This window comes from Arvicola amphibius, chromosome 1 (genome assembly GCF_903992535.2).
Source record: "Arvicola amphibius chromosome 1, mArvAmp1.2, whole genome shotgun sequence".
NCBI lineage: Eukaryota > Metazoa > Chordata > Mammalia > Rodentia > Cricetidae > Arvicola > Arvicola amphibius.
In genome coordinates this window covers 56,241,132-56,267,199 of record NC_052047.1, presented here as the reverse complement: position 1 = coordinate 56,267,199, position 26,068 = coordinate 56,241,132, and the positions used below count along the sequence as shown (strand labels likewise).

Genomic DNA, 26,068 nt, shown 5'->3' with positions numbered 1-26,068 from the left:
ACCCAATTCTGTTTCTATGTCTTCAGTATCAAAAACATCCTAATCTTCTGAAAGATGAGCTATCTTATCCTATCTAGGAAAGGAAAGAATCTGTTTCTCATGATCCTAGATGCATCACTCTCTTTCCCTCTCTCTCTCATTAAACACTGGGTAGCAGGGGCTAAGACTGTTAATTCATCAGAAACAGATGCAGCCAGGTCTTTCTAAGATCCCTGAGAATGGTATGCGCTTTCTGCAGGAGCAGGGCAGCATCCTTTACCAGCAGCACACTCCAGGGCAGACTCACAACTATATCCTAACAACATCCCCCACAAACACAACTTTAGCTGGCTGGGAGTTGTCAACATGGTTTGCTGACCAGGAAGTCAAAATGAAGGCCGAGTTACTGAAGAGGCTACAAAATCTTGCTGCCTCTCACTCTTGGCTAAGGCAATGTCTCTGTTCAGTCCATTGTTATCAATGGCAACAAAAACCCAAACCTCAAACCACATCAAGACAGCAGAAGATCTAGGAACAGGCTCAAAGCAGACACTCTGGGTCGGGGCCACTGCTTGCTTTAAAAAGCCTGTCACAGATGCTGACCAGAGAGACTTCAGGCAGAGGAGGAAAGGCTCATGACAAAGGGCAACTCTGCTGCTGCTGAGTCTCTGCCCCCCTACAGTTTACTGTTTCCATGTCGGGCTTAATTAACAAGCACACTTTTTTTCTATTTTTGGAAAAAAATTAACAAAGAGACTAGGAAGATTTTTATTCTTTGAATAAAAAAAATTTTTTTGAAACAGAAGAGGTGAGAATGAGAGCGGCTGGGAAGAAGCACACAGTCAACTTTGCAGGTTCGAGTCAGACTGGAGGAGAGAGCACTTTGCTGAAAAAGATGGAACATGAAACAGCGACAGGCAAAACAATCAAATAATCTTTAGTTTGGAAGTAGAGAACATTGAAAGGGAAGCTGTAAGATAGAAGAATTTGGCTATTTAAAAATAATTCTGTAAAAATCAAATGTATTTCGGTCTTCCAGAAATACCTGAAAGGCTGTAAGCATAATGTTAGCAGCAGTTTTGTTCAGAGTCACTTTTCACAGTCTAATATATTTCCATGCTTTAAACAATCTACAGGCTTTGTTTTCACTGTTCAGAGAAAATAAACTGTGGCTCACATTATTCTAAATACACATTGCTTAACTCAGATAAACAATACTGAAGGTACTAAGTAAGGCATTAAAGCAATACTTCATATTTTCTGTAATCTTGCCTGCTCATATAGATGTTTCAAAATGGTTGAAATTCTTCTCTACAATTTTAACTGTATTCTCGGGTTTCAATTATTATTTAAATATGAGTGACAGCCCTACACTGCAGAGGGAGTATTACAAGTTGGCTATACTAGGCTGCCCCCTACAGTCCTCTTAGTTACAAAACCACGGAAATAGAAGGCACTTTTCAAATGTGACTAAAGTTAATTTTGACTGAAAAATGCTTCAAACTAATCTGTTAAAGCAATCATTGTTATGTGCTAAAAAAAAAAACCCCTTACACTATTATAAAAGGGTTGACTACAGGAAGCAGCACTCATCTACCTGAAGCAAGCTGGAGGAAATGACTTAAAATTCCTATTTTCTGCAATACCTCTTAATATCCAGAATAGAAAGGCTATGCTAGGTGCTACTCACAAGTTCTGCTTCCCCAACTGCCAGAGAAACACAGAAATGATTTTGAGCATACAACAGTATTAGATGCTTCAAGAATACAAAGTATCTTCAAATAAGATGATGGATTTGACCCTCAAGAGAATCTTGAGAACACTGACATGCCATTATCAGGCAATGTATGTCACCCATGCGCTATCCACATAGAAAGGGATGAACCAATCCAGAAGAGTCTCTAGGTTATAAACCCTTCCAATGTTTCACACAAGAATGCCAACAGCTGATCAGAGCATGCCACCGATAGAACAAGAACCTGTTCAGCACTGCTGATAAAGGAGTAACGAAGAAGTAATCTCACTGACAACGCATGGGGGAACCCTGCACGACCTTAGTTATTTTATGTCAGCTTGTTACACTGGGTTAATCTAACATCCCTGTATCTCCCTCTTTATGCAGCCACACATGAAGATTAACAACTGGTAGCATTTTATCGATTTTCTTCGTTTGGCTTGTGAAAAGGGAACTAAAATGCCAAGACCCAGCAAGCTCTCAATACAGAAAGCAGCACATGAAGGTGGGGCTGTGAGGAGTAAAGCACCCGGCCACAGAGGTCCCTAAATGCTTACTAATGACAATGAGATCAAGCCTCTGGAAAACTCTCCTCAAAGTCAAAAAAAATAGTGACAGATCCTAAGCTCCTAAGACAATCTCCCCATCTGGTTAACTTATGTCTAAATAAAACATGTGGCAGGGGCTAGAGAGATGGCTCAGCGGTTAAAAGCATTGCCTGCTATTCCAAAGGTCCTGAGTTCAATTTCCAGCAACCACATGGTGGCTCACAACCATCTGTAATGAGGTCAGGTGCCCTCTTCTGGCCTGAAGGCATATGTTGTATACTAAATAAATAAATATTAAAAAAAAACCATGTGGCATAATTCATATCATTCTGGAAGCTAAGAAAGATTACAGATATAAAATACTAACTTCTATTACATTGATGTAAGCTGCACTCTTAAAATTGTTTTATTCTCTGCAATTTTGCTAAGAGTTATTTTTATTCCTTCCACAACCTGATTATTATATTATTCTATTTGCATGAGAAGCATTTCTTCATTTTCAATGGACCGAGGCTCCTTTGAAGGACTGTATTTACTAGTAGTACTAAGTATAGGCTCATTTTCTACCTCCAAAGAAAGGTCTTTGTGACTTTAGTCTTTTAAAAAATTTACACTTTTTGTTCAATTCCCAGCAACCACATGGTGCCTCACAACCATCTGTAATGAGGTCTGGTGCCCTCTTCTGGCCTGCAGGCATACACAAAGATAGAATACTGTATATATAATAAATAAATAAATATAAGAATTTGACTGCTGTTAAAAAAAATTTACACTTTTGAATACGCACTAGTAATTTTTTTTAATTCAACTTTGGTGGTAAAACCATAATTCCAAATGTTATGTTCCATCAAATATTCACCATAATTAAATGGAGTTTCACAAGTTATTATTCATTTTAGCATTTTAAATTTTCAAACCGAAAAGAATTTTTAAAAAAAAAATTACAAAAGTGACCCTTGTTAGAGCTGGAACTCAAACAACTGTGCTGGAGCCAAGTAGCACAGGTAAAGGTGACGACATGGAGTAGAGGCATGCCGACATGACTATCTGAAGGACACTCTAAAACCAGACTTCCTACTCCCCTGGAGAACAAAAGCACACAACTCCACATAGGCTTAACCCCCCACCTTTCTGATCGGTAGAGCGGAAGTGAAAGGAACTGGTATTTATTCCTGGGTGCTGGCATGCTTTTTATATCTCCAGGTTTCTGGGAACTGGTACTGATCTCTCAATGTCCTCTTTTGACAGATGAGAGACAAGCTTAGGGGAGGCAGGCACTCCATCCAAGGTGGTTTGGGCTGACTTTTTTCCCTATCAGAATGGTGCCTTTATAGTTCTCTACTGCCATCAGCTGAAGTCTGTGATGAAGGATTCACAGGTCACCAACAGTGATTTTCAAGGGAACTAGAGGAAGAAGCCTGCAGTGATGGCTACTTAGGGGACTCAAGATATCCACCTGCCCAGCCTAGAACCTGGCTCTTTCACAGATGAGGCCCAGAAGACCTCATAACCCACATACAGGTGGGTAAGAGCATGGCAGTCAGTCTCTACTTTCAGTCCTGTTTCTCTCCTGCTCCCCACAACCCTCCACATCAGTATCAGCTTACTGGCTAAGCAAAGGTTTGGCCCAAGATCTCTCTGGAAAACAATGCATATATAAGATGTGTAACATTATCTAATATAAATTGAACAGAGAAGCAGTGTTTAAAGACCTGTGATTGAAACTATATGAGTCATCTTTATTCTAAGAACCCTACAAGTTATAAAGCAAATTAATTGTTTAGACACTAAAAGTAGCCAAGGATTTAAACTTACCGCAGGCCATAGCACGGCAGAGTGAAGAGCCTGAAGAGCGCCAGGAAGACTCTTAAGGGAAGCAGGGTGAACACATACAGAAAGGCGTCGAGGCACAGGAAGATCCCAAAAAACATGAGCTACATTGACAAAGGAGAGAAGGAGAAAAAAGAGAAATATTCTTTAAATAGTTGTAGACCCAAATTCAAACATTCAGGATTTCTAAACTTATGAGAAATTAATTCCCGATTACTTGGTTGAAGAAACAGCACAATGTTAGGCTCTCATTCCTCTTCCAGAGTTTTCGGTTTACCATCCACAGAAGCCAACTAACTACTCAAAAGATGAGTTGCTTGGACTCAATGACGTGGCTTTCTGGTACTTCTTAAAACATTAGAGAAACTAAGTAAAATCTTTCAGATGAGCTTCCTACCTTTAACCTTATTCTTCTATGTCCTGCTCATCAGACAGATAGAGGCAGTTTTAATTTGAACAGTTTTTATAAACTGGTTACTAAGTTTAATATAATTTTGCAAGCATGGATAGCTGCTATACTTGGAAAGCCCTATTCTGATTGACTGCAGAAATAATTACTATTTTTAACCTATCCCATTTCTTATGGATTTATACTTTCCATTTCCCCCACTAAATATAGCAGGATGCTTCCTAAAAGGAACTAAAGCCTTTTCTTAGCTTGAAGTAACTGGACCTAGTTTATTAAACTCTGCTGCTCAAACATGGTGACTACCTGTACACCTGACATACAAACATGTTTGATGGATATGCTCTCACTACAATACCCTGTATAACTGGAGGCAATAAACTGCCCTGCCTGTATGTACTATCCAAATTCACCCTGCTGTAAGAAGAAGTTTCTCAAAACTCATGAGAAAGTTCTAACTTCCAGGACATGGGACCTTTAAAGAGGTGATTTAGGTGAAAAGGTCATTAGGCTAGGTTCTGATCCAAAATGACTGCTACCCTGGAGATGGCAGTTGTGAGCCTTGCCTTCAATGGCTTAGCTAGCTCTCCAGCCCAGACTGGTGCTCTTATAAAAGAGGGAATTAGGACATAGACACCCATAGGAATGACCAGATGAGGACCTTTGGAAAAGAAGCCTGTCCAAAAACCAAAGAGAAACAAACTCTGCTGACTCCTACATGGCAGGCTTCCTCCTACTACATTCCTGTTGCTTAAACTGTACAATGTACAATACTTTGTTATGGTAGTGTCAGCCAACAAATGCATACATATTTAAGCAAAAGCCTATATTTTATTAATTTCTGACAAAAATCTAAGAAACAAATACCTTATCTATATGCCAGATTTCTTAATCTGAATATACAGCTTTTTTTCAACAATTTAGACTCGTGAACAACAATGAGAGCAGAATGCTAATCTAAGCCATGTGGAAGACTACAGTTTTAGGTCCTCCCCCTTCATGAGTCACCCAGATGCCACTGCTGGTGTGCAGAGCTGGTTTCCATCCATGTTTTCGGGTATGCAGAGGAGTACTAAAGACTGAGCAGCAGTCCTTACTTACGACTCTCCTGCCCTTGAGAAACCCTTTTCTGTCTGCGCATCCCAAGAAGAGTCTTGGGTATGTCTACACAAGAACACAAACACTAAGAAGAGCAGTGTGTGCCTGTCTCCTCATGAGCTCATGCTAGGCCAGACCTAGAGGAGTAGGGAGAAAGAAAGCCTTAAGGGCTGCGAGGTGCTGGCAAGACAGTAAAGATGGGAAGAATAAAACTCCTCCTCAGCTCAGCAGGTTTTGTGTTAGTATCCTGCATGGTGCGCAGCAGGAGAAGTCTAAAGGCCTTCCTTTCACAATGCAAGTCTATGCCTTAAACCCAGTGGATGAGTAATATCCCTCTTACACTGTGTAGGCCCTAAAGCTGGACCACTGGAGCTGGTAAAGATCTCACGACTAAGATAGAGGAGAGCATGTGACTGCAATTTAAAACCATTTTAGCTGAGTGAAGGTAAATAGTCACAAATGTGAGAGTACAAAATGCAAAGGAAAAGCAAGAGGAAAGCCCCCCAGTTTGGAGATGTGGGAAGAGGACAGTCCTTGCCACTGTGGCATCACATTTTCTCCCAAAGAGCACTCTTCTAAATTCCTTACAAATGCAAAGAAATTAGACAAGTGGAGTGTCAGCCTAGCCCTGTGCAGGATATCACTGTCCATCATCCACTTCATGGACACGGTGACTCAGGATGCTCTGGCCTCCTGCCAATGTCTGCAGCGTTCCAGCAAGGGGCAGGTGTAGGTGTTCAGCATGTAATGCTCCTATCAGCTCTTGAGGAAATGGTCACCTCTGCTTGACACATTAGGAAGCCATGGATGTGAAGGCTAAAAGCTGGCCCAGGGATGTGCATCAGCAAAGGAACTAGCAAGTCTGTTCAGTCAGACCAAATGTCCTTCCTGTTTTTGCTTCTTCAAGTAATTCAAGCAGAGTATTTCCACTATTCTTACTAGTCTTATGGGTTAGGCTGGGTTTTCTTTTCACTAACTTATCTTATAATCTGCTTACTATCTTTAGAAAATCCAAGATTTAATGAATCACACATTTAGACTGGCTGCTAACTTTATGCGACAAATGAAACACTTTGAGAACACATCAATGTAAATGTATACTTTCAAATCTTTGTGTGGTATCTTGGGAAGGCAGGTCATTTGTATTTCTTTTTTATTTACACTAACTATAACTTACTTAGCCATTTTTAAGTATCTGTGAATGAGTTCCTTCTCTAGCAAAGCAGAAAGTGAAGAACGACACTGGTGATATAAGCAGCTTTTTTTCTGAGACAGGAAGGTCTCCTGCCTTCCTTGGACAATCACTTCATTTTCAAAACAATGCAAAACTGTGACTACCACAAAAACAGCAGTGATTTGTTTGTTTGTTTGCTGTTTTTTAAGACAGGGTTTTCTCTGTGTATCCCTGGCTGTCTGGAACTTTCCCACAGCTAAGAATACACTTTACATTGTATTTCACTATGTAGATTCATATACATACTCAAAATAATGGGAAGAAAGCCTCACAAAAATAGTATCTGCTTTTGGAGCACAAGCTGATGTTTTCTATTTTCCCTCTAAATAATGACATCTCCAATCCTGAGTGCCAAGTGAAACGTGTTCTCAAGGAGTCCATGAACCACCAATCCATGCTGGCTCATAGTATAAAAAAAAAAAAAAAAAAAAAAAAAAAAAAAAAAACCCTCAGCCTACGAAGGTAGATGAGTTAAAGTCTGGTTCCTTCCGGAGCAGATACTGCAGACATGGAGACAGCGGGCCTTTGCTGAGGGCAGTGCTGGGACACGGTGGGAACTTCTTATGAAGGTGAATTTGAATTACAAGTTACAAACTGCAGACACTCCATTCTCAAATATATTCTCTTCAGTCTTCAGAGCACAGACTGATCAAATGTGCATAAAAAGATTCCTTCAAAAACAACCATGGGCTTAATTAATTGAGGTGACCACTGCAAGCCCTGAGTGCGATCAAGGGGAGGACTGTTTGCTGGTCTGACTGAGAGCTGTCCCTCAGTCTACCGAGGCCTCTAGAGGTGCAGCCCCTTATGGCCACCAGGCCAGGACTAACTCTGCAGTGACACTACGGATATGTTCTGGAGCAGCAGGGCCATGGCAAAGATGTTGGTCATTCTGCAGAAAACCACACCATGTTCTATGCTCAGATTCACTGCTGAATTCCTAGTCCTCTATATTAAAAATGATTCACTGAAGGCTTTTCCCATCTGATAACTCTGTGTTGAGGCTGTTATAGGCGTGGTAATGTTTCTGTAACACTGCTGGGCAATAAATATTAAACACTTGTGAAATGTTCTAAGCATTTACACAGAACCTATTAATGTTATTCTTAGCCATTTGAAACACTTGTCTTAAACAAAAACATAGCTTCTATCCATGGGGAATTTGATTTTTTAAGTTGAAAATAAAAAAACCTCCAGGGCCCCTCCCTTAATGTCATTGGAAATTTCAAAATAAAACTATGGCTAAAAGAAACAGAAACGGTTGTGGAATGTATGATTCTTCAGAGTTCATCAGAATTCTGAGTACTGTCTCCTCTACCGAGGCCAGCACATGCCTTCTGCTATGTCAGGCACTGCGGCTTGAGTGCTGGCTGGAGAACATGGGTAAAGAGCCTAGAAGAACTCCCTCTCTGGCCCCAACTGCCACTTTGTATCTGGTTCTACACTTGGGGAAAAAAGGTCCCGGGGACAGAGGCTCCACAAGGTGTTAATGATCTCAGAGCTGGAAGGAAACAGTGCAGTGAGTGCAGGGTAGTGAGTGGTGAGCCAGGGAAGAGTCCTAAGCAAGAAGGCTAAGTGGAGTGCCTGGGACACAGCAGTGTTCAATGGTGAGAGAGGCCGCTCATGCCTTCCTACAAATTAAGAACTAAAGTGACTATTTTAAAAACCCCAGGGAAGGATCAGTGTTTGTGGTGTCTGTGTTGGGAGATGTGAGGTGCATTGAAGCCTATGCACAAGACAGTCAGGAAAGATTTCCAGAGGGAACAACAGAGTCGCCAGGCAGTCAGGAGGACCAGAATTTCACACAGAAACATGCGCCTCATGCAATGGGGGGTGTCGGCTGTGGATATAGTTATATAAGAGGCATAATACCATCTTCAGTTCATAGCTAAGGAGCTCAACTTCTTATCCAGAAATTCTCAACAAACGCAGATGTAGGGATCTGACTTTGAACATAATTGCCACACATTCAAGGATATCTTCAGAGTAAATAATTTCCATGTACCTGAACTCAAAAATTCATGTCCCTAAGAAGTCTATACTCAGATGGCCAACAAAAGGACTGCTGAGTCAGGTTCTTCTGTGCTGGGTGAGTTTATATACACACCTGTAAGCACAGAAAGCAAGGCAATCTCAATCAATGCATCCCAGTCATCATAATCCACATCTGGTGCACAATTAACAATAGACAGACTTCATGAAGGGTAGAGAAACTGAAGAATTGAATTTGTGGAAAGGTAAGTACAATGAATGACACTACTATTTTCTACTCTCTTATCTGATGTTATGTCCTAAGCACTCCACTTATGCTAACTTGGTTAGGACTTTTCCCAATACACAGGCAGAATTATTTACTACTTGATACTCTTAATGGGACAGACTGGGCAGAGAGGGTCCTGCTGAGAAGCTGGCCAGATGCAGGACAGTAAGTGTGCCCTTAAAGCTGGAATAGGATGAAAGTTACCCAAATACATGAGGCCTTCACAGCTCCTGCAGACGAGGAAGTGGACGCAAGGTGACAACACACCTTTTAGGCTCAGATCTACTTTTCAGGAAGAGATCAGCCTTGTTAGGTGGACAGTAAGCAGTCAAGTCAAAACAGTCTGAGGAAGGGATCAAGGTGGCATCATGTAAGGTGTCCAAAGCCAACAAGACAAAAAGTTTATGACCAACAGCTCCTAAGTTGTAAGGTTACAAACAGTCGTCTTTTAACTAGCTGGATGGTCTTATGTGCCCAGCAGGCAACAGCAACTTCACAATGAGAGGTAATGATAATTCACTGGCTACTGTCCCATCTTATCAAGCCTTATTTCTGAGGGTGGTGCTGTCACCGTGGCCTCAGGCAGGGATGATACACTCTGGAAAGAAGAGGAGGAAGGTCTGCCAAAATGCTGAGTCCAATCAGGCTGCACTGGTCTTCCATCTTCTCGGTAACTCCCTAAATGGGGATCTGGGCAACGTGTGTGTCCCAGACAAAGAAAGACTCATCCCAAGATGGATCTGGAGGAAGTTTCTATAAACATGTTATCATGGAATTAGAAACCAAGAGGATGACCAATAAGTCACTGACAGAAACAGGGGTCTGAGTAAGCAGTATGTCAGTTTCACAATGAAATGGGGAGCTGATTCACGAAAAGTGAACTGATAGCTATTATTTGTGATGAAACAAAACCAGCTTTATATGTTGAAATTAAGTTCATTACTATGAGATAAACTTTTGAATTATTCTACTTAAATGTTAACTTTGCTTACTGTCAAGAAAGGGCAAGAATTGAGTTCTCCTACTAGAATTTTTCTGTTACCATCTATTTTCCATTTCTCAGAGCAAATTCATTAAAAGGTCTGCGGTGGTTAGAATAAGAATGGTCCCCACATGCTCATATATTTGAATGCTTGCTCCCTACTCATTGGAACTGTTTTGGAAACAATTAGGAGGTGTGGCCTTGAATGAGGTGTGTCACTGGGGTGAGATTTGAAGTTTCAAAAGTCCACACCAGGCCAGTCTCTGTCTGTCTGTCTCTGCTTTGAATTTGCAGGTAAGATGTAAGGTCTCAGCTACTGCTTTAGAGCCATGCCTACCTGCTTGGCTGCTGCCACACTCCCCACCATGACGATCCTGGACTAACCCCCTGAAACTGTAAACAAGCCCCCAACAAAATGCTTTCTTTTATAAGTTGTGTTGGTAATGGTGTCTTTTTACATCAGTAGAAAAGTAACTATGACAGGTTCATAGACTATTAGGCCTCTTGAGATGACTCTGTCAATCTTCTCATCTTAGATAAATATAGTAAAGTCCTAAGGAGGCTCAAACGAGCAGGCAGCTGATGCTGGACCACAAGTTTCTGGTACTCTGGGAACCCCTCTTCTTTTTGGCTAAAAGTCCATGCTTAGTAATAACACATCTCCACGTGTCTTGTGGATGAATATGAAGGTCCTACAACAGTTTCATGTGTTGACCATGTGGTTCCCAGGTGAGACCCTGAGAATTTAGGAGACAGAGCCTAGGGAGGAGAGAGGTTGCGGTAGGGTTGTCCTTAGGAGCTGTATTCTACCCTGGACACCTCTCTGCTTTCTCTCGGCTTTCTGTTTGTCTCTGACATCCACTCCCATCATTAGGTTCTGCCTCACCAGCAACTCAGAAGCCACAGAGTTAAGGTTTACGCACTGTACTTCTGAAATAATATGAACAAGTAAATTTTGTTTTCTCTAGTTGTTTAGGCCAGTTTAAAAAATCTGACCAACTACATAAATATCATTATTTTTAACCTTCAACCTGATAAATTTAAGGTTCAAAAAATTTGTGAGTTTGCTAGAGGCAGGAAATTTTCATTTTTGAAGTTGGTCTAAGCTACACAGTAAGTTCTAGGACAAATTTAGCGAGATCTGTTTTGAAATAATAAAAATTGGGGTGGTTCAGTAGTGGGGCACTTGCCTCATTGCACCTCCCTGTGTTTAATCTTTAGTACAACAAAATAAATAAATAATGATGAATAAATAGGTGGTTGAAAGATTCCTTAAAAACGGTAGCTGCATTTAAGACTAAACAGAGGAATTTAGTTTACATAAGATATATTTAGAAACTATCATATACAAAGTATGGTAACCATGAAAGAATGGCTGCCCAAAGCATGCCATTACAAGGTAAAAGATACTTTCATTTTAATCTAACTTTTCATAACAGGCAAGGATCATAAACAAGTAATTTTTGTAAAAGTTCCACAACAATAATTATTGTAACCTATATCTGATATATATCCAACATGAAGGATAAATGACAAGTAGATGTAAATAAATCAATTGTAGATAATATTTTATAGAAAGATACGTAACATAAGGAAGGATATGAGCTTTCCTTGCTCATTTTCAGTCTACACTGACTGTTGCTGTCCTAGTTTTTCAGAAGCAGAACTCTGAGGCTAACCCAGTAACTGTTCTTAACCCTTTGCTCTGTTGCCCAAACCCAACATTCATCACCCTAGTCCCCCTTACAGTTGGGAGTAGCCATGTGCTTATTTTTATTTAGTCAACAAGACATAAGTGGGAGTCTTGAGAGCTCAGGGAAATCTTTAATTCTCTAGGAAGGGCATCAAAAGGTGGCACTACCTGCCCCTCTTTTTTTTTCTGATTATAATGCAGATTTAATAACTTGTTCTCAACTTTCTACTTAAAATCAATAATCGGGATGACCAGTAGCTAAATACCAGAGAATGGGTGGAACGAGGTCTTGGAGCTATGGCAGGTCACTAGCCTGCTGGACCAACTGAGACCTCCTTGGACTACATTTGCTCAAAGGGAAGGAGATAAAGCATGTTTGAGCAAGCCTCTACTACCCTGACTGTCTGCTACATACAGCCAGAACACTCCTAACAAATACATCTTGGGTAGTCTCCTCCTGAAGCCTACATTCGAAACTCTTTAGCCTGATCCTAAGACAATCTAGACAAAGCTCATCTTCCAGTTCTTGATGGCTCCTTTTTCACACCATGTGCCCATCTCTGATTTTCCAGCACCGTCACCTGTACCACCTGGTGTATGCACACATACCCAGCGATGCTCACTGTGCCTCTGCAATCTGCCTTTCCTTTTCTAACTTTGCCACACCAATTTTCTTCACAGGTTCTGCCTCAGCCTTCTTCTGTAGCTCACCTTCTAAGCAAACTTTCCCTTCTTGAAATTCTTAGCAGCATTTTACTTATACAGCTTAAAAGCACTTCTCATTCTTTACCTTCTATTATAATTACTTCTGTATCCAATATTTCCCAAGATGACCACATGATAAAATATGAGTTTTATATTTACCTATTCATTTCCATGCTACAAATGCCTAGGATATATTATAAGTACTTAAGAGAGAGCAAATAAATCAGTAAGTATGTGATCTTTATTTCCTTAAATTAGCACTTAAACTGGTCAGGGAATTTTAGAAAACACTATGATGGGCAGGCTTGCAAAATTTTAATTTTTGCAAAATTGCAATTTTAGATTCACAGAGACAACAAAAACAGCCCTTGGACAGAGATAATTGCATATGTGACACATAGTAAATCATTCCCTAGTACTGGTCCTTACCAAAATATGGATGGGATGTAAACTCAGTCTGGAAGTCAGCACAGAAACTGCCAGACAGGGCAGAAGGCATGGGACTTTTTCCTCAACTAACTTCTAGTTGTATCCCACTGAAACTAAACTTCAAAAGTTGTGAACTATGAATCAACTGTAGGCCATGCTACATAGTGTGCCTGTCTGGTAAATCTTCATGAATAAGATCAGGTTTACCCCGAGACAGTCTGACTAAAAGGAAAGTGGGGACATCGGCTTCTCCTATGTTTTCTGTCTACCAGTGGTTAGCAATCTGAGAAAGGCTGGCAAACAATCATCTCTTGCACAGTTGGCAAAGTCATGTTTAATGAAAGCAAACTAGGAAATAGGGACCCAAGGGAGCGTTGGAACCTGGTCTCTCCCAAGCACCTCCTGCCGCGTCCCGATGCTTAGGAGTGAAACCTGTGGATGAAGAAACCCATCTTGTCTACGGCAGAACACTCCTGGAAAGTGCTAAAGTGAGGACTGGTGAAGATTTTAAAATGCTTCTACAGGGTTTGACATGTAGTTGATCCAGAAGCAAGAAATCCAGGCCCAGGAAGGTGAGGGAATAATCCAGGAGTCACAGCCAGAAGCCGTGGGGCTGGGATCTGAAGCCAGCAGCAGCAACCTGGTTTGAGAGCCACTGCACTATTCTGCCTCATGCTTTCTCTCACAGAGAATGCCAGTCTCCTCAGCTTTACGGGACACAGAATGACACTCCCCAAATGGACCAAAAGAACTTAGGAATAGACCTTAGAAGAGTCTCAAAGCTGAGCAGGACTGGGAGGCTTGCACGAAAAGAAAGGAAGAAAGGAGGGAGAGAGGGAGGAAGGGAGGGAGGGAAGGGGGAAAGGAGGGAGAAAGGGAGGGAAGGAAGAAAGGAAGAAATTTATCCCTACACAGACCAAAGAAGTACTCTAAAATGTCAGGGCCTTATATCAGAGGAAGAAGTTTGAGATGGAATGTTAGGGGAAAGTTGGAAGTACTGTTTAAACAGAGGACGTATCTCTACACAACAGTAAGTGTAAATCACTGTTAATCACTGACATATGTAGTTTCTGGGATTATTTTGTTGCACATTAGTTGACAGGTTTGGTAAAAGATACTGAACTGATTTTCCTTGGCCTTAAAGTATAAACAGCGATGTTTATAGTCCTTGCAGAATTCAGAGAAGCATAGAGCTCTCTAATTGCAAAGTATCTCTTCCAGATAACATTATGTGACTATGTGACAGCGTTTACCAAGAAAACGGTCAATAAGGTATCGTATGTTGATATAGACAATGTTAACTAAAAGGGAGGAAATCATCTTGATTAACCTGAATGTCCAAGAGTCTCCCAGGCTTTAAGTGAGGTCCCGCTTCTATATTAGCAGTCAAGGAGAAGTGTACTCAACTGGAAAATATGACTCTCTTCTGAAGCATTCCCCATGTTCCTAAAAGACTTACAGCCAGCAGTCACTTTCATGGAGGGAAAATAACTGAGAAATGAAGTTAATTCAAATTTGGGATATTATACATTTAACCTTTATACAAATAAATGAAATGTTATAAACAATACTAACTCCTGATACAGATTCTTTCTTTGAAAAGGCAAATCCTGATGGCAACACACCACATACATTACTTAACCCACCTGTGGTTCACAGTGGACTCCAGTTTAATAATACTTGCTTGTATTAAGTCTTATTGAGACCTGTGGGCATTTCCTCACCATGAAATGTGATATCTGCTTGCCACTTTAAAACTGCTATGAAGAAAAATGATGTATACACTGTGCTTGTTCTGATGAAGAAAACAATGGATATTGTAACAAAGGGGCCACATACATATGGTCCCACTGTAAGGGAGACCCTGGTTGCATTTGAGAAGTTTGGCTGTGCTTGCAGAGAAATTCCTCCTTGTCTTCTCCCGAGAAACACAGTGTCTGGGATTGCTCACTGAGAGAAAAACTTAAGGCTAGGTGGGTATATGTTGGTCTTACCCCAGACATACTAGATGTCAGCAGATTGTCTTCCCCCTGCCTCTACACTACGTCCAAACACTTCAGCCCCATGGTTTATCACTGGAAAAAATAAACAATGAGATTTAAAAGGCAACCAAACAGTGTTTTCCAACATACCTCATTTCAAATCTCCTTTCTTCCCATAACAAACATCTGTCTCACCTTGCCAGCCCCAGACACAATTTTAGCTGAATCCCCCAAGAGAAAATGCAGCTACTCTGGTGCTGAGGAGAGGATGCTGCAGAGTCCTCCCCCAGCCAACCCCCACCCCCCCCCCGCTCCATTAGTCCCTCAGGCTGCTCCAGGGCTCCTCCATCCTTCTCAGAGTCGATGCGCTGATCACTGGCACACACAGGGCCTCTGCCTCTCCTCGGCAGTCCTCTAAATCTCAAATCTCGCTCCAGTGCTAGCTTCCTCAAGTCTGTAGCACGTGACACTCTACCAAGAACCTCAACAAAGTAAAGATGCTGAAGCTGGCTGCCTACATTTATTCTCCTCATCGGCTGGGTGCTGGTTTTCCACCGCCTGCCACACCTCTTGCTTCACAGTGCAAGAGAAGAACAAGCTGGGAAGCTCCCCACAGCCATTCTAATAGGAAGCACAGTTCTGAGGAAGCAGCCAGACTCGACAAGCCTTCTGTTACTATAAAAACCAATGAGTTAGCTCATACATCTTTCCTTGTAATAAGATCTGAAATCTCTCAGGACTCCTAGCCCAGCAGCATCAGAGGAAAAGGGCTTTCCTGTCCTCTGACTGACCTTGCAACAAGCCACCGAAGACCTGGTCTTGTTTCATCTGTGTTTACCTTTAACAGGACACTTTCTGTGACAAGGGCTAAACAAGTCATCTTTTTCCTTTGAAGGTTTGTCACCTATGTCTTCAAACATGTGGCTATTCTAAGAAACTGAAGCCCCAGAAAAGGCTGAAATTAAATACCGTAAGTGGAAAAAAAAAAAAGTGTTATTCTAGACGCACACAACTGAAGGGAGCTAGCAGAGCTCAGAGACAGAAAGTAAATCCTGGATAAGATGAAAATATCTGTGTTTAGTAAGTACCAAACTAAGGCGTGGAGAGAGTCAGTAATATTCCCTTCACACTAAAACTAGCTGCCCTAAGCTGTTTTCTAAACAGCAAATCCTATAGCCCCAAACACGTTCAATTACTTACCATGTTACTTACAGGATTTTAAAAACTCAACACAAGCTGTTCATAATTTTTTTTCACAATTAAAACTTTCAAATGATGTTTGGAAATTAAAAAAAAGTACCTTTTCCAATTCTCTTGGTATTCGCATACAAGTGTACACTCTTTCTCTTCGCTCTGTATACTTGGCCTCGTTATGTTCGAGGAAGTACCCTCTTGTTAGTTCAGCACTGAGGAACCTCAATAATGAAAGTTCTACAGAAAAAAGAAAATGACACAAAACAAAAAGAACAGTGTTTATCACAGAACTCACAGGTGAGCTGGGGCCATAAGTAATACACATAGGAAGCAAAAGGGGAATGCCACAATCTGTGCTTGATGAGAGACACCCAGATGCCGGAGGGGACTGTTGGGGACTGAGTACTGGTGTATAAATTGAAAACAGTAGGGAGCCTGGAAGGGACGGTGACCGAGAGCCAGAGAAGTCAGAACATCTTTCCAACCAGATCTGGGTCTCATGGTGCTACAGGTGTGGACGGACGGTAGGGACACAGAAGAAAGAGTAGTTATGAAGACTCCATCAAGTAGGTATTCCAGTAGCCCAGAGGCCTGGAAGGCACTGCTTTCAGCCCATCACTACGCCAGGGCAGCCATGCAGATAGAGGTCAGCTGCCTCCTGCTCGGGTGAGCCCGAGAGCCTGCAGAAGTGGGCGAGCAGCAGCAGCACCTCTCCCTGTGACAGCTTATTCCTGCTATGTGGAAGTTTCCCACCGCCTTGAGGTCATTAGCCACACAAAGTGGAACCTCCCTTTCCAGAGGCTGGGCCACTTGTGTATGTTTCCTCTGCTCCTCCAGCATAAGTTCATCGGGCAGTTTAGATTAGTAGAGGAAGGCAAGGCCAAAGTAGCTGAAATGTGTTTGGCTCTGCTGGATTTGAGGTAAGCAGCTGAGGTGGAGATGCCCGAGCCCATTTTTCTAGTGTGCCATGTTTCTCATGGAACCTCAACAACCTGGCCATCACCATCTCACTCTACAGGATAGCAAGGTTTTCAAACTCACCTCTGAGCTTGCGCTCTGCTCAAACAAATGTGGCAAGTGGGGACAGTCAAAATGAGCCTCAGAAGGTCCTTGCGAACCAGAAGCAGGCTTAGCTGAGGGTCTGAACAGTATGCCCTAAAGCTTACTTCCATCAGCACTGGAACGATTCCTAGCTCTGGTCACATGCCTGACTTATTCTGCTAAGTGGAATGTTGTATGTAAGTAAACACATACACACACCTCTAAACAGCAGACTAATATTGTATTTGCAGAACTGGTAATATACCAAGAAATTTCTGAGTTTGAAATGGGGGAGGGCAAGACTTCATGGGGAGAAATGTCACCATTTCCCCATAGTTGCTTGGTACAGGGTTGGCAGGGTCACTGTGTACCCTGGGTACCCTGCTTTCCCTTCTTAGGGTGTTACAGTTAAGTCATGGGGTGAAGTAGACACAAAATACAAACGCTTCTGCTTATATTAACAGATGCTCAGACTTAAAGGTGCACTATAACCTCACCCACAAAGAGTAAAACTTTGGGTGAGAAACTTTTTAGAACTACAGCAAAATCTTAAGGGAAAAAGAGAGCCCCAATGTGCTGCATATGAGAAATGCTAACCCTAAAGAAAGCTACGCTTATACTGAGTTCGGTCTCAACTTTTGGCATTACTCATCTAATTTTATTTAACACTGACTTAACTAGGGATGATCTACACGAACTTTTAAGAGTAGGATTAATCCAAATATTCAACATTAGTGGAACTTAGTAAATATCAATGATATACTTTTTAAAGACAATCAACTCAGAAGTGTAAAGGAAGAGAATACAAGTCTCTAGAAGAGAAGGGCTGCTGGGTGCTATGGCTGGCACTGTTCTGAGACTGGGAGTTGGCAGCACCTAAGGCCCTCCAGCCTTGGCCCATGGTCCTCAGTGATTATGATTATAAATGACAGCCTAAGGGGCCTGCGCCTAACCCCTGAGAGTGGTGCCAAGGTGCCATCTCAGGATCGGAGGTTTCCTGCTCAACATGAGCCAGAAGTAGGGGATAGTAGGAGTCGGTCATCTGTACTAAAGAGACACACAGGCAGGTCATTATACAATAGTTTTATATTTTAAAAGAGCAAACTATAACAAAAAGTCCCGGATACATCTTGTTTTACTGGGAAAATTCTCTGCCACAGTGGTGTTTTCCTTGGTGACTGCGGAGGTCAGTTTTTGATATATTCAGTGCTTTGTTCTGGCCCACGAAAAGAATGTGGGGTCAGCTGGAGAAGGGACTACCGCACCAGCTCTCCCACCTTTGAGGTCCATGACGGTCAAGTCACAGATCTCAAATTCCCCAAAGAGAAAACTGAGCCTGCTGCCAGTTCCTCCTTCCACACAGATCCTGAGGCACTTGCCAGTGTTTGTGGGAGAGCAGATGAAAACCACAAGGCAGATGCAGTGTCGTGTCTACATATTAACTGTAATAGTAACCATTCCTGGTGTGCTTGTTACCTAATATCTATTAATACTATTTCTGCAATCCTGGTTCTACGGTGAAAAGTATCACAAGTACATTTAACAAACAATATAACCTACATTAATTAGATTTCATAAACAGGTCATGATATGCACAAAAATGTTATGACTATATTATAAACACAAAAGAGGACCATGTGAGGAATCTACCTCTAGAAATACAAGAATGTTAGTGTTAAGCACCAAGTTAAATTCTTAACTGCTGAGCCATCTCTCCTGCCCCAAGTTAGATTCTATAATGCTAAAACATTAAATCATAAAAGAGTATTCTTTAATTAAAAGTACTCAAAACTGTAAAACCACTTCTATAGCTACGGCTGTCTTGCAGATGAAGGAAAAGAAAACCAAGGCATAGAGAAGCAAAGGCATCTCCAAGGTTATCTCAAAAGCAAGTGATAGACCAGAGTCAGAGTTCCGGTCAAGTGGGCGTTTTTCACTACTAGATTGCATATTCCAGTACTGTTCTTTTTTGAGATAGGGAGTTGCTATGGATGGATGGCTGGCCTAGAACTCACATACAGATCAGGCTAGCCTCAAACTTGCAGTGATCCTCCTGTCTCTGTTCCAAGGTACTAGAATTATAGACATGAGACACCGTGCCCAGCTCCCAAGTGTTTTTTAAAACAGACACCTGTACTCCTTCTGAAAAACCTAGTACTCCATCAGTCCCTATTCTCTGTACTTCCACAGAACCTGAGGTCACTTCTGTGCAGCCACACTAAGCCAGCGCACTCCCTTAGGAGACCATAAACCAAGTACCATGTACCTTATTTTTATAATGCCCTCCTAAGCAAGCTCTAAATGTAACAGTTGTCTCTGCACACAACACCATGCTAATGAGTTGGAGAATGCTTTTCAAAGGTACAGTAAAATAATGCTGACCAAACCCCAGGTTTCATGGTAGGAAAGAGCTTGAAGGCCCTTATCCTGCCTCCTTATCAACAATAAGGAGATAAGACCCTGTTTAAGGGATGGGATCCTTCTACTCTGAGGCAGCTTACAAATGTCTTCTCTTCACCGCTTCATATAATTCTCAGAACAATTATAACTAAAGAGGGGGAGACAACAGTATTCACATAATACAAATGAAGAAAGAGAAAATCAACAGATCTGTCGACCCACTTAAAGGACAAACATGAGAGCAAAGCCCAGAACTCTGACCGGCAAACGCATGGCGCTCTCTCTCCTGCCATGATTACATTCACACACCCATTGTTGGTTATGTTAGAGAAAAAGACCTAGCTAGAGTCTGCTCTGACCTGTGTCAAAGGAAAGGGTGTCTACTGCCTTGGACATGACCTGTCATGTTGGTCTTGCTGCCTGTATGCCATTGTCCCCCTCACTCCCTGGAGAGATGGCATTCTATAGATCTATCTGAGTTTACTTGTACTATGACTTAGGGTATAATCTTTTGAAAATAGAGCTACTTTACTAATTACATCTATATTAGAAGAGTATACACATTAATAAGGCAAACTAACACCAATCGTAAGTCCAAATCAATTCTACCAGTGTATTTAAATCAATATTCACCTATCACAGAAATGCTCTGCAATCCTGTACTTTGAGAAATAAATGTGTCAATCCTTTTCCTCACCCCTGAAACAGAACTGTTAGTCTTACTCACCAGAGACAGCTTACTACAGCTTACTTTAGAAACTAGAAGCTAGGGTCAAGAAGTATTTATTAAAATAATGAGTAATCATACATATATTTATATGTTCAGCAATAGGTCTAAATATATCTTTCTTAAAATACTGCACTGCACATTTAAAAAAGCAAATTGGAAAGGAATGCTGGTTGACTGTTAAGAAACTATGAAACATGCATATCTCCAGCCTTAAGAAAAGAGTTTCTGAAGTTTAAACAGATACCTTAAATACTAAACATACTTTTCTTACACACAGGCATATTTTGTACAGGACTAGGAATCAAGTTTTCTAGGAGACAACACAATAGTAGTTTTGCCCTCCTAAATCAAATGTAAGAAAAAGAACCATTTTGCATACTATATTCAAATTCTTGGAGCTTTTTATTGTTTGTTTTGTTTTTTGAGACTTGGGCTCCCCTTGTAACCCAGGCTGGCCTTGAACTCAGAATCTTCCTACTTCTGCCTCCCACTCTTTAAAAAATGTTTATGGTCTCATTTAGGCTAGTAAAAAGGAAGAGTCTAGAGAGACAGAAAGGTACAAAAATGAAAGCAACATCTTAAAGTTAACAGAGGATTAAAAATGTGATAAGTATATCAACAATCCTGTAGCCAGCTGACATTTTCAGGTCACAAACAATAAGATGCAGAAACTATGAACTGTTTGAAGCCCATTGACAATCTGTGGGAACTGGTAACAGAAAACCAGTTGGCTTTTCTGGGTTTCCGTTTTACTTTCTTCTCATGGAGCTACAGTAAGATGTGCAAAGGCAAGGAGAGGAAACAAATGGGACAAGGGTGAGCTCCGAAAGTCAGCATGCCAGAGAACAACAGTCCAGCACCCGTCCAGCGCCAACAGCACTGATGACCACACCTGACATCAGGCATCTCATTTTACAAGCAAGGCTTATCTGCTCACCTCCTACACCTGCCTTATTGGGAACTGTTTCATGCTCCTGGGCAGGTGTCATGTTTATCTTATAACAAACCTCTGTTAAGTCTCCATGGAGAGTAAAACAGCTAAGTTAAATACTATTTAGTAGTGGCCTGATGAAACAGAGCCAACTAGATTAAGCAAGTAGTCTAAACAAAAGCAATTCAACAACTGAACCAAGCTAAGAACACAGATTGCCTAATTTGTAGTCCAAAGTTGACTCGCTGGGCATCTATTCCCAAAGGCAAGTACAGCGACATAGAGCCTCTCTCACCTGGAACTTTTTGTGGATGGGTCAAAGGGGACAACACAGGAATAGGATGATATGCACTACTTATTATCTGGTCTATGTGTAAAAGTGCAACATGAAAAGGCAAGAATTTAAAAGTATGAAAAAAGAACAAGGTGAGACCGCAGTTCTTGGTGATCACTATTCCCAGAGTTGGAGGCCAGAGACCACAGACAAGAATGGTGAGTAGCGTATCAATTTCTAACTGAGCTAACGTGTAAGTACTAGTATCTGTCAGACAATACATGAGCATAAAAAAAAGATGCTGCTGAGAATCAAATGAGAGCAGAGTCTGCGAAGCAGAAAGAAAACATAACTGGCAGAAAAATACATGTTTTATTTATAGCTGTATATACTCAAACACACACACATATACAAATATTTTCTTCAACAGATAATTAGGATAGGCAAGAATACAATAACAAAATGAACCTTGACCACTATACTTCATTTTATTTCACTTTAAGTATGAATAAGCATCTTAACTGGATATTCATTTAAAGAGACTGCTAGACTGTTCAGACTGACCAACAAATGTCTTATAATAAAAGCCCTGAATTCCTTGGGGGAAAATGGTAAAGGGGACATCGGAACTAAGTGATGGTTAGAGCCATCTAGACAACAAGATTATGACTTTCAAATGGAGCAGCAAAGACTGCCCTAGCTTGCAGAGGGAGGCCAGGGCAAGTCCACAGGAGCCTTTACAGAGAAGGGTCAAGTAATACTTTATTTAGCGTGAGCACCCAGTTTTAGGAGACTATGACTCAGGGAGAGATGTCTCCAGCCTGACACCAGGTGGTGCTCTCTGGCCCAACCAGTAAGTTTCCCATATTTTGGAAAGGAGGCAAAGAAAGCTAACAGCCTTGGAAGAAAGCACTGGAGGTGAATCAAGAACGCATAGATTTCTACTTTAGGCAGATGCCACTGCCAAATGAAGTCCCAGTCAGAGGTGGGCAGACATCAGCAACAGTGAGAGCTGCTTGAATCTTAAAGTCAGACACCAGGGCACAGAAGGGGGTGGTTCATATGGAACCCACAGAGGAAAACCACTGGCTGGTACCTCTAACTGAAATGATCCTGGGATGCCTGCCTAGGTCCCTAATGTCGCCTACCAAAACAGGGGTAGCCACTATCCGTCCCTTACACAAGATGGATGGACAGAGGAACAAGGAGGGTCATCCCAATAGCTAATGCTGTATCTCCCTAGTAAGGACTGGAAGTTGACAACTCTACCTTTTGACCTACTAAGTACACTCTGCTCAGTGGACTGCCTTGGGGAAGAACAAGTGTGTCCTAAGAGGTGAATTTATGGAAATCCAAATATCCAGGGGCACCCTAGGAAAGTCCACCTCTTCACAAGTTCAAGGTCTGAGTTCACCAAGGGCTCCTCACAGCTTCGTTCTCTTCTTCTTCATGCAAACAACATAAGGTTTCAACAGTAACGGCTTTCCTGAAGCTCAAAAAAATTTCAAAGAAACCGTACTGAAACCTGGTCACCTCTATTGCTTGCAGCAGTCAGATCTAAGTAAACAAGCAGCCGAGAGATGGAAGACTTTGTCTTATGAGGTCCTGCCAATTCAGAAAGCAAATACTCTTGTAGGGGAGAGTTTAACTGACAACTAAACCAAATAGAGAATGCTGGAAAAAATTTGAAGTGGCTAATCGAAAAAGACCAAACAAGGCACAGCCTGGGCCCAAGTTTTCAAAGATATGGAGACCAACGTAAAACTCTACATTCAATTCTGAGAAGGGGCAACTCTATCAGATCTATCCACCAGTCATTTTGTGCTGCTAAAACTTCAACACCCACAGCGAATGATAACTTGAATGTGTGTTTATACAGGCTGCACACTCCAGAGGCTAACACAGCCCTTATTCCACTGTAGTAGCTTGGAATAAGTGGGAAGAAACGCCATCAAGCTGCTGTCCAAGATCTTGGACTTACTATGTAAGAATTATACCAAATGAAAGGGACATGTCAAAATCTTCCCTTTTCTTCAGGGCTGACTACACAGCTTCACTATGAACACCAAAGCTATTAAAAATTCTTTTAAAATAATAAGACCCGAGAACACACAGAAACCCTAATATTTTAGCAGAATGCTTTAAAGTGTTTACGGACGGTGGGGCTCAAAAGTGGTACATATTTTCTTGTGTGGCAAAGCTGTTCCTCCTGGCAGAAGTTTCAGTTTGAGGAAAAGTCCACATGTAACATTTTAAGGGATGCCGCACATTTCGGAGGAAACTACTGAACTTCACGATCACACTGTCAGCTGAGTCTACGAAAACCGTATTCCAAGAGTAAGTTAACAGGTTTCCGAGGCTCAACTTCGCATAAAACACAGGGAGGGAAAGTCACCTTGGCATGGACATCATCTAAAAAGCCCTGCGCTTCCAATTTTTGACCTCTTTCGGATGCGGGAGACGCCTGTCACTGTTGAGACCGGCCAGGAGCAGACGGTGACCCAGGAGAACAGCCGAGCTCCGGGACGCACCTGGCACGGGGATGGCCGCGGGAGCGTCGGGCCGCGCGCACTAGCGGCCGGGGGAGCTGTCACCGGCCGCGGGGACTCGGGAGCCATCCGAGCCGCGGTCGCTCCGCGCGCCGACCCGAGACTGCGGCGTCCCCGCCACCTCAGCCCGCGTCGGCCCCTCGGCAGCCCGCCGCGGCCTAGCGCCGCCCGCCCGCTCGCCGCCCGCCTCACCTGCGCGGCCGCGGCGTTTTTCCCGCCGCCGGTCGCTCTCGTAGAAGCCCAGCGTCTCGGTGTGCTGCGGCGCGGGCCCGTGGCCGCCACCGCCCGGCTGCTCCGCCTCGCCGCGGCCCGTCCGCTCGGGGCCGTCCGCGCCGCCACCGCCGCCTTCTCCCGGGGCGGCCGCGTCGCAGACGCCCGCCATGTTCCGAGCGCCACACACTGTCCCCGCCACCACCTCCCTCCAGCCGCCCGCCCGGCCTCCGCCTCCCGCCGGCCCCCTCGCCGCCTCGCCCCGCCCCTCGCCCGAGCCGGGGCCGCCGCCATCCGCAGCCCGCCGGCCGGCGCGCGCCATTGGCGTCAGCGGCGCGTGGGAGGCCGCGGTGGCCGCCGCCACGGCCGCCGCCATCTTCTTCCTGCCGTCGCCGTGGCGCGCGGCGGGCTCCGCGGATCTGGCCGCCGCGCCGGGCTCCATGCTGCCGGGTGGCGCAGTGGGGGACGGCGGGCGGCGGCGGGGATCGGCGTGGTTGTCGGCGCGACCCGAGGCCCTGGTGCCACTGCGGTGACCCGAGTGCGCCGGCGCGACCCGCCTGGCTTTGGCAGCGCGGCGACTGAGGCCGGGCTCCAGCTCCGCGGCTCCCGCCGGCGCCGGCCCGGTGGCTCTGCTGTCTTGGCTGCATCTGTCCTGCATATTTATGATCGTCTGTCACATTCCCTGTCCGTGGACAGTGTCCAAAGCCTAGCTCGGGGGAGCGTGCCAACAGGTGGGGGACTCGGCCCGACGGGCAGTGTGCTTGATGCGCCTGGCTCGCCGCGGACATTCTGGGCTGCCTTTCAGGTTAGGTGACAGCGGGTGGCAGCCAAGGTGGCCTGGTTCTGTCACCTGGTCACTGCTTTCCTTGGGGCCGCGACCATAACCCCTCACTGCTAGCTGCTCAGCGGGTGAAAATGAATCAGGCTCAGAGTTGGAGACCTTCACCCGGGCTTCCCGCGTGATTGCTGTGCGCTCCAGCAACTGGCACGGTGGCCCCTCGATTGCCTTCTTGCCCACTTCGGAATTTACCTGTGTCGTTGCAACTTTTTAATGAGCAAAAGCATAACAAATGTCTCTCCTCGTACTAATCTGCCCTGCACTTAAGACAACCGATGGAACAGGTCATGGTACATCAAGGAGATCCTGAGGGGTAGCCTGACACCCGACTGTAACCTAGTTTGCTGAACTGTGCTCAGCAAGGCCATTTGATAGTAGAGCAGTATGTTTGGGGAGAGGAAAGGTTAAAGAGGAACTTGCAGAGTCCAAGAAATCCCAGTACTAATCCATTACCTTGTGGAAACCCGAACTGATATATATATATCAGTTTTGGCTTTGTTTGGTCAAAACAGAATCGTGACAAATCATCAGAATCATGAAAATCAAAAGACATTAAGTTTTATAGCCTCTAAGGTTCTTTCCAGCCTAGATTGCATTATTCTCTCGTATTGTGCAAACAGGCCCCCCTGTTTTATCTGCTGATTGTTGAGAAGGCAGCCGGTTTTATTGCTTGCCTTTGCCAGTGTCTGTGTCCCTCACCTGTCTGCTTATTGCCCCCCGCCATTCACTTGGATCTAGAAGGGATTTGCTCAGTTTGCTAAGGGAGGTTTGTAGGAATGGGCTTGTTGCGTTTTGAGTCTCACACTGAGGAAAGATGCTATATTTCGAAGGCTGTTCCTATCTTAAATAGTTAAAGAGGGAGAGGGGGCCCAGTCAGGAAATTCAGCTTGTCCAAGAAGTGAAGGTGTTCCGGCCAGAGTGAGCATGATGGACATATGAGAAATTCAAGGGCTTTTGAGCTTCTCTTTTATTGGGCTTTAATACTAGGCCTACATTATTGCATCTGACTTGTGAAACTGC

At 43.3% G+C, this 26,068-nt stretch overlaps 1 protein-coding gene across 3 annotated transcripts in view; it reads right to left on the bottom strand.

The window, feature by feature from the left end:
• The window catches only part of Tapt1 (transmembrane anterior posterior transformation 1), a 49,843-nt gene extending 25,455 nt beyond the window's left edge, over window positions 1–24,388 (bottom strand). The window contains exons 1-3 of one of the 3 annotated variants that reach the window (XM_038312181.2): window positions 24,193–24,388; window positions 16,182–16,312; window positions 4,078–4,196 (exon numbers count right to left, since the gene is read on the bottom strand). In XM_038312181.2, coding sequence (XP_038168109.1) covers window positions 4,078–4,196; window positions 16,182–16,312; window positions 24,193–24,382 — 440 coding nt within the window. In that variant the 5' untranslated portion in view covers window positions 24,383–24,388. Of the gene's footprint in view, window positions 1–4,077; window positions 4,197–8,835; window positions 8,938–14,893; window positions 14,975–16,181; window positions 16,313–24,192 lie in introns of those variants that run through there. The other 2 variants (XM_038312188.2, XM_038312189.2) reach the window with 2 other exon arrangements.
• Between the last annotated feature and the right edge of the window lie 1,680 nt (window positions 24,389–26,068).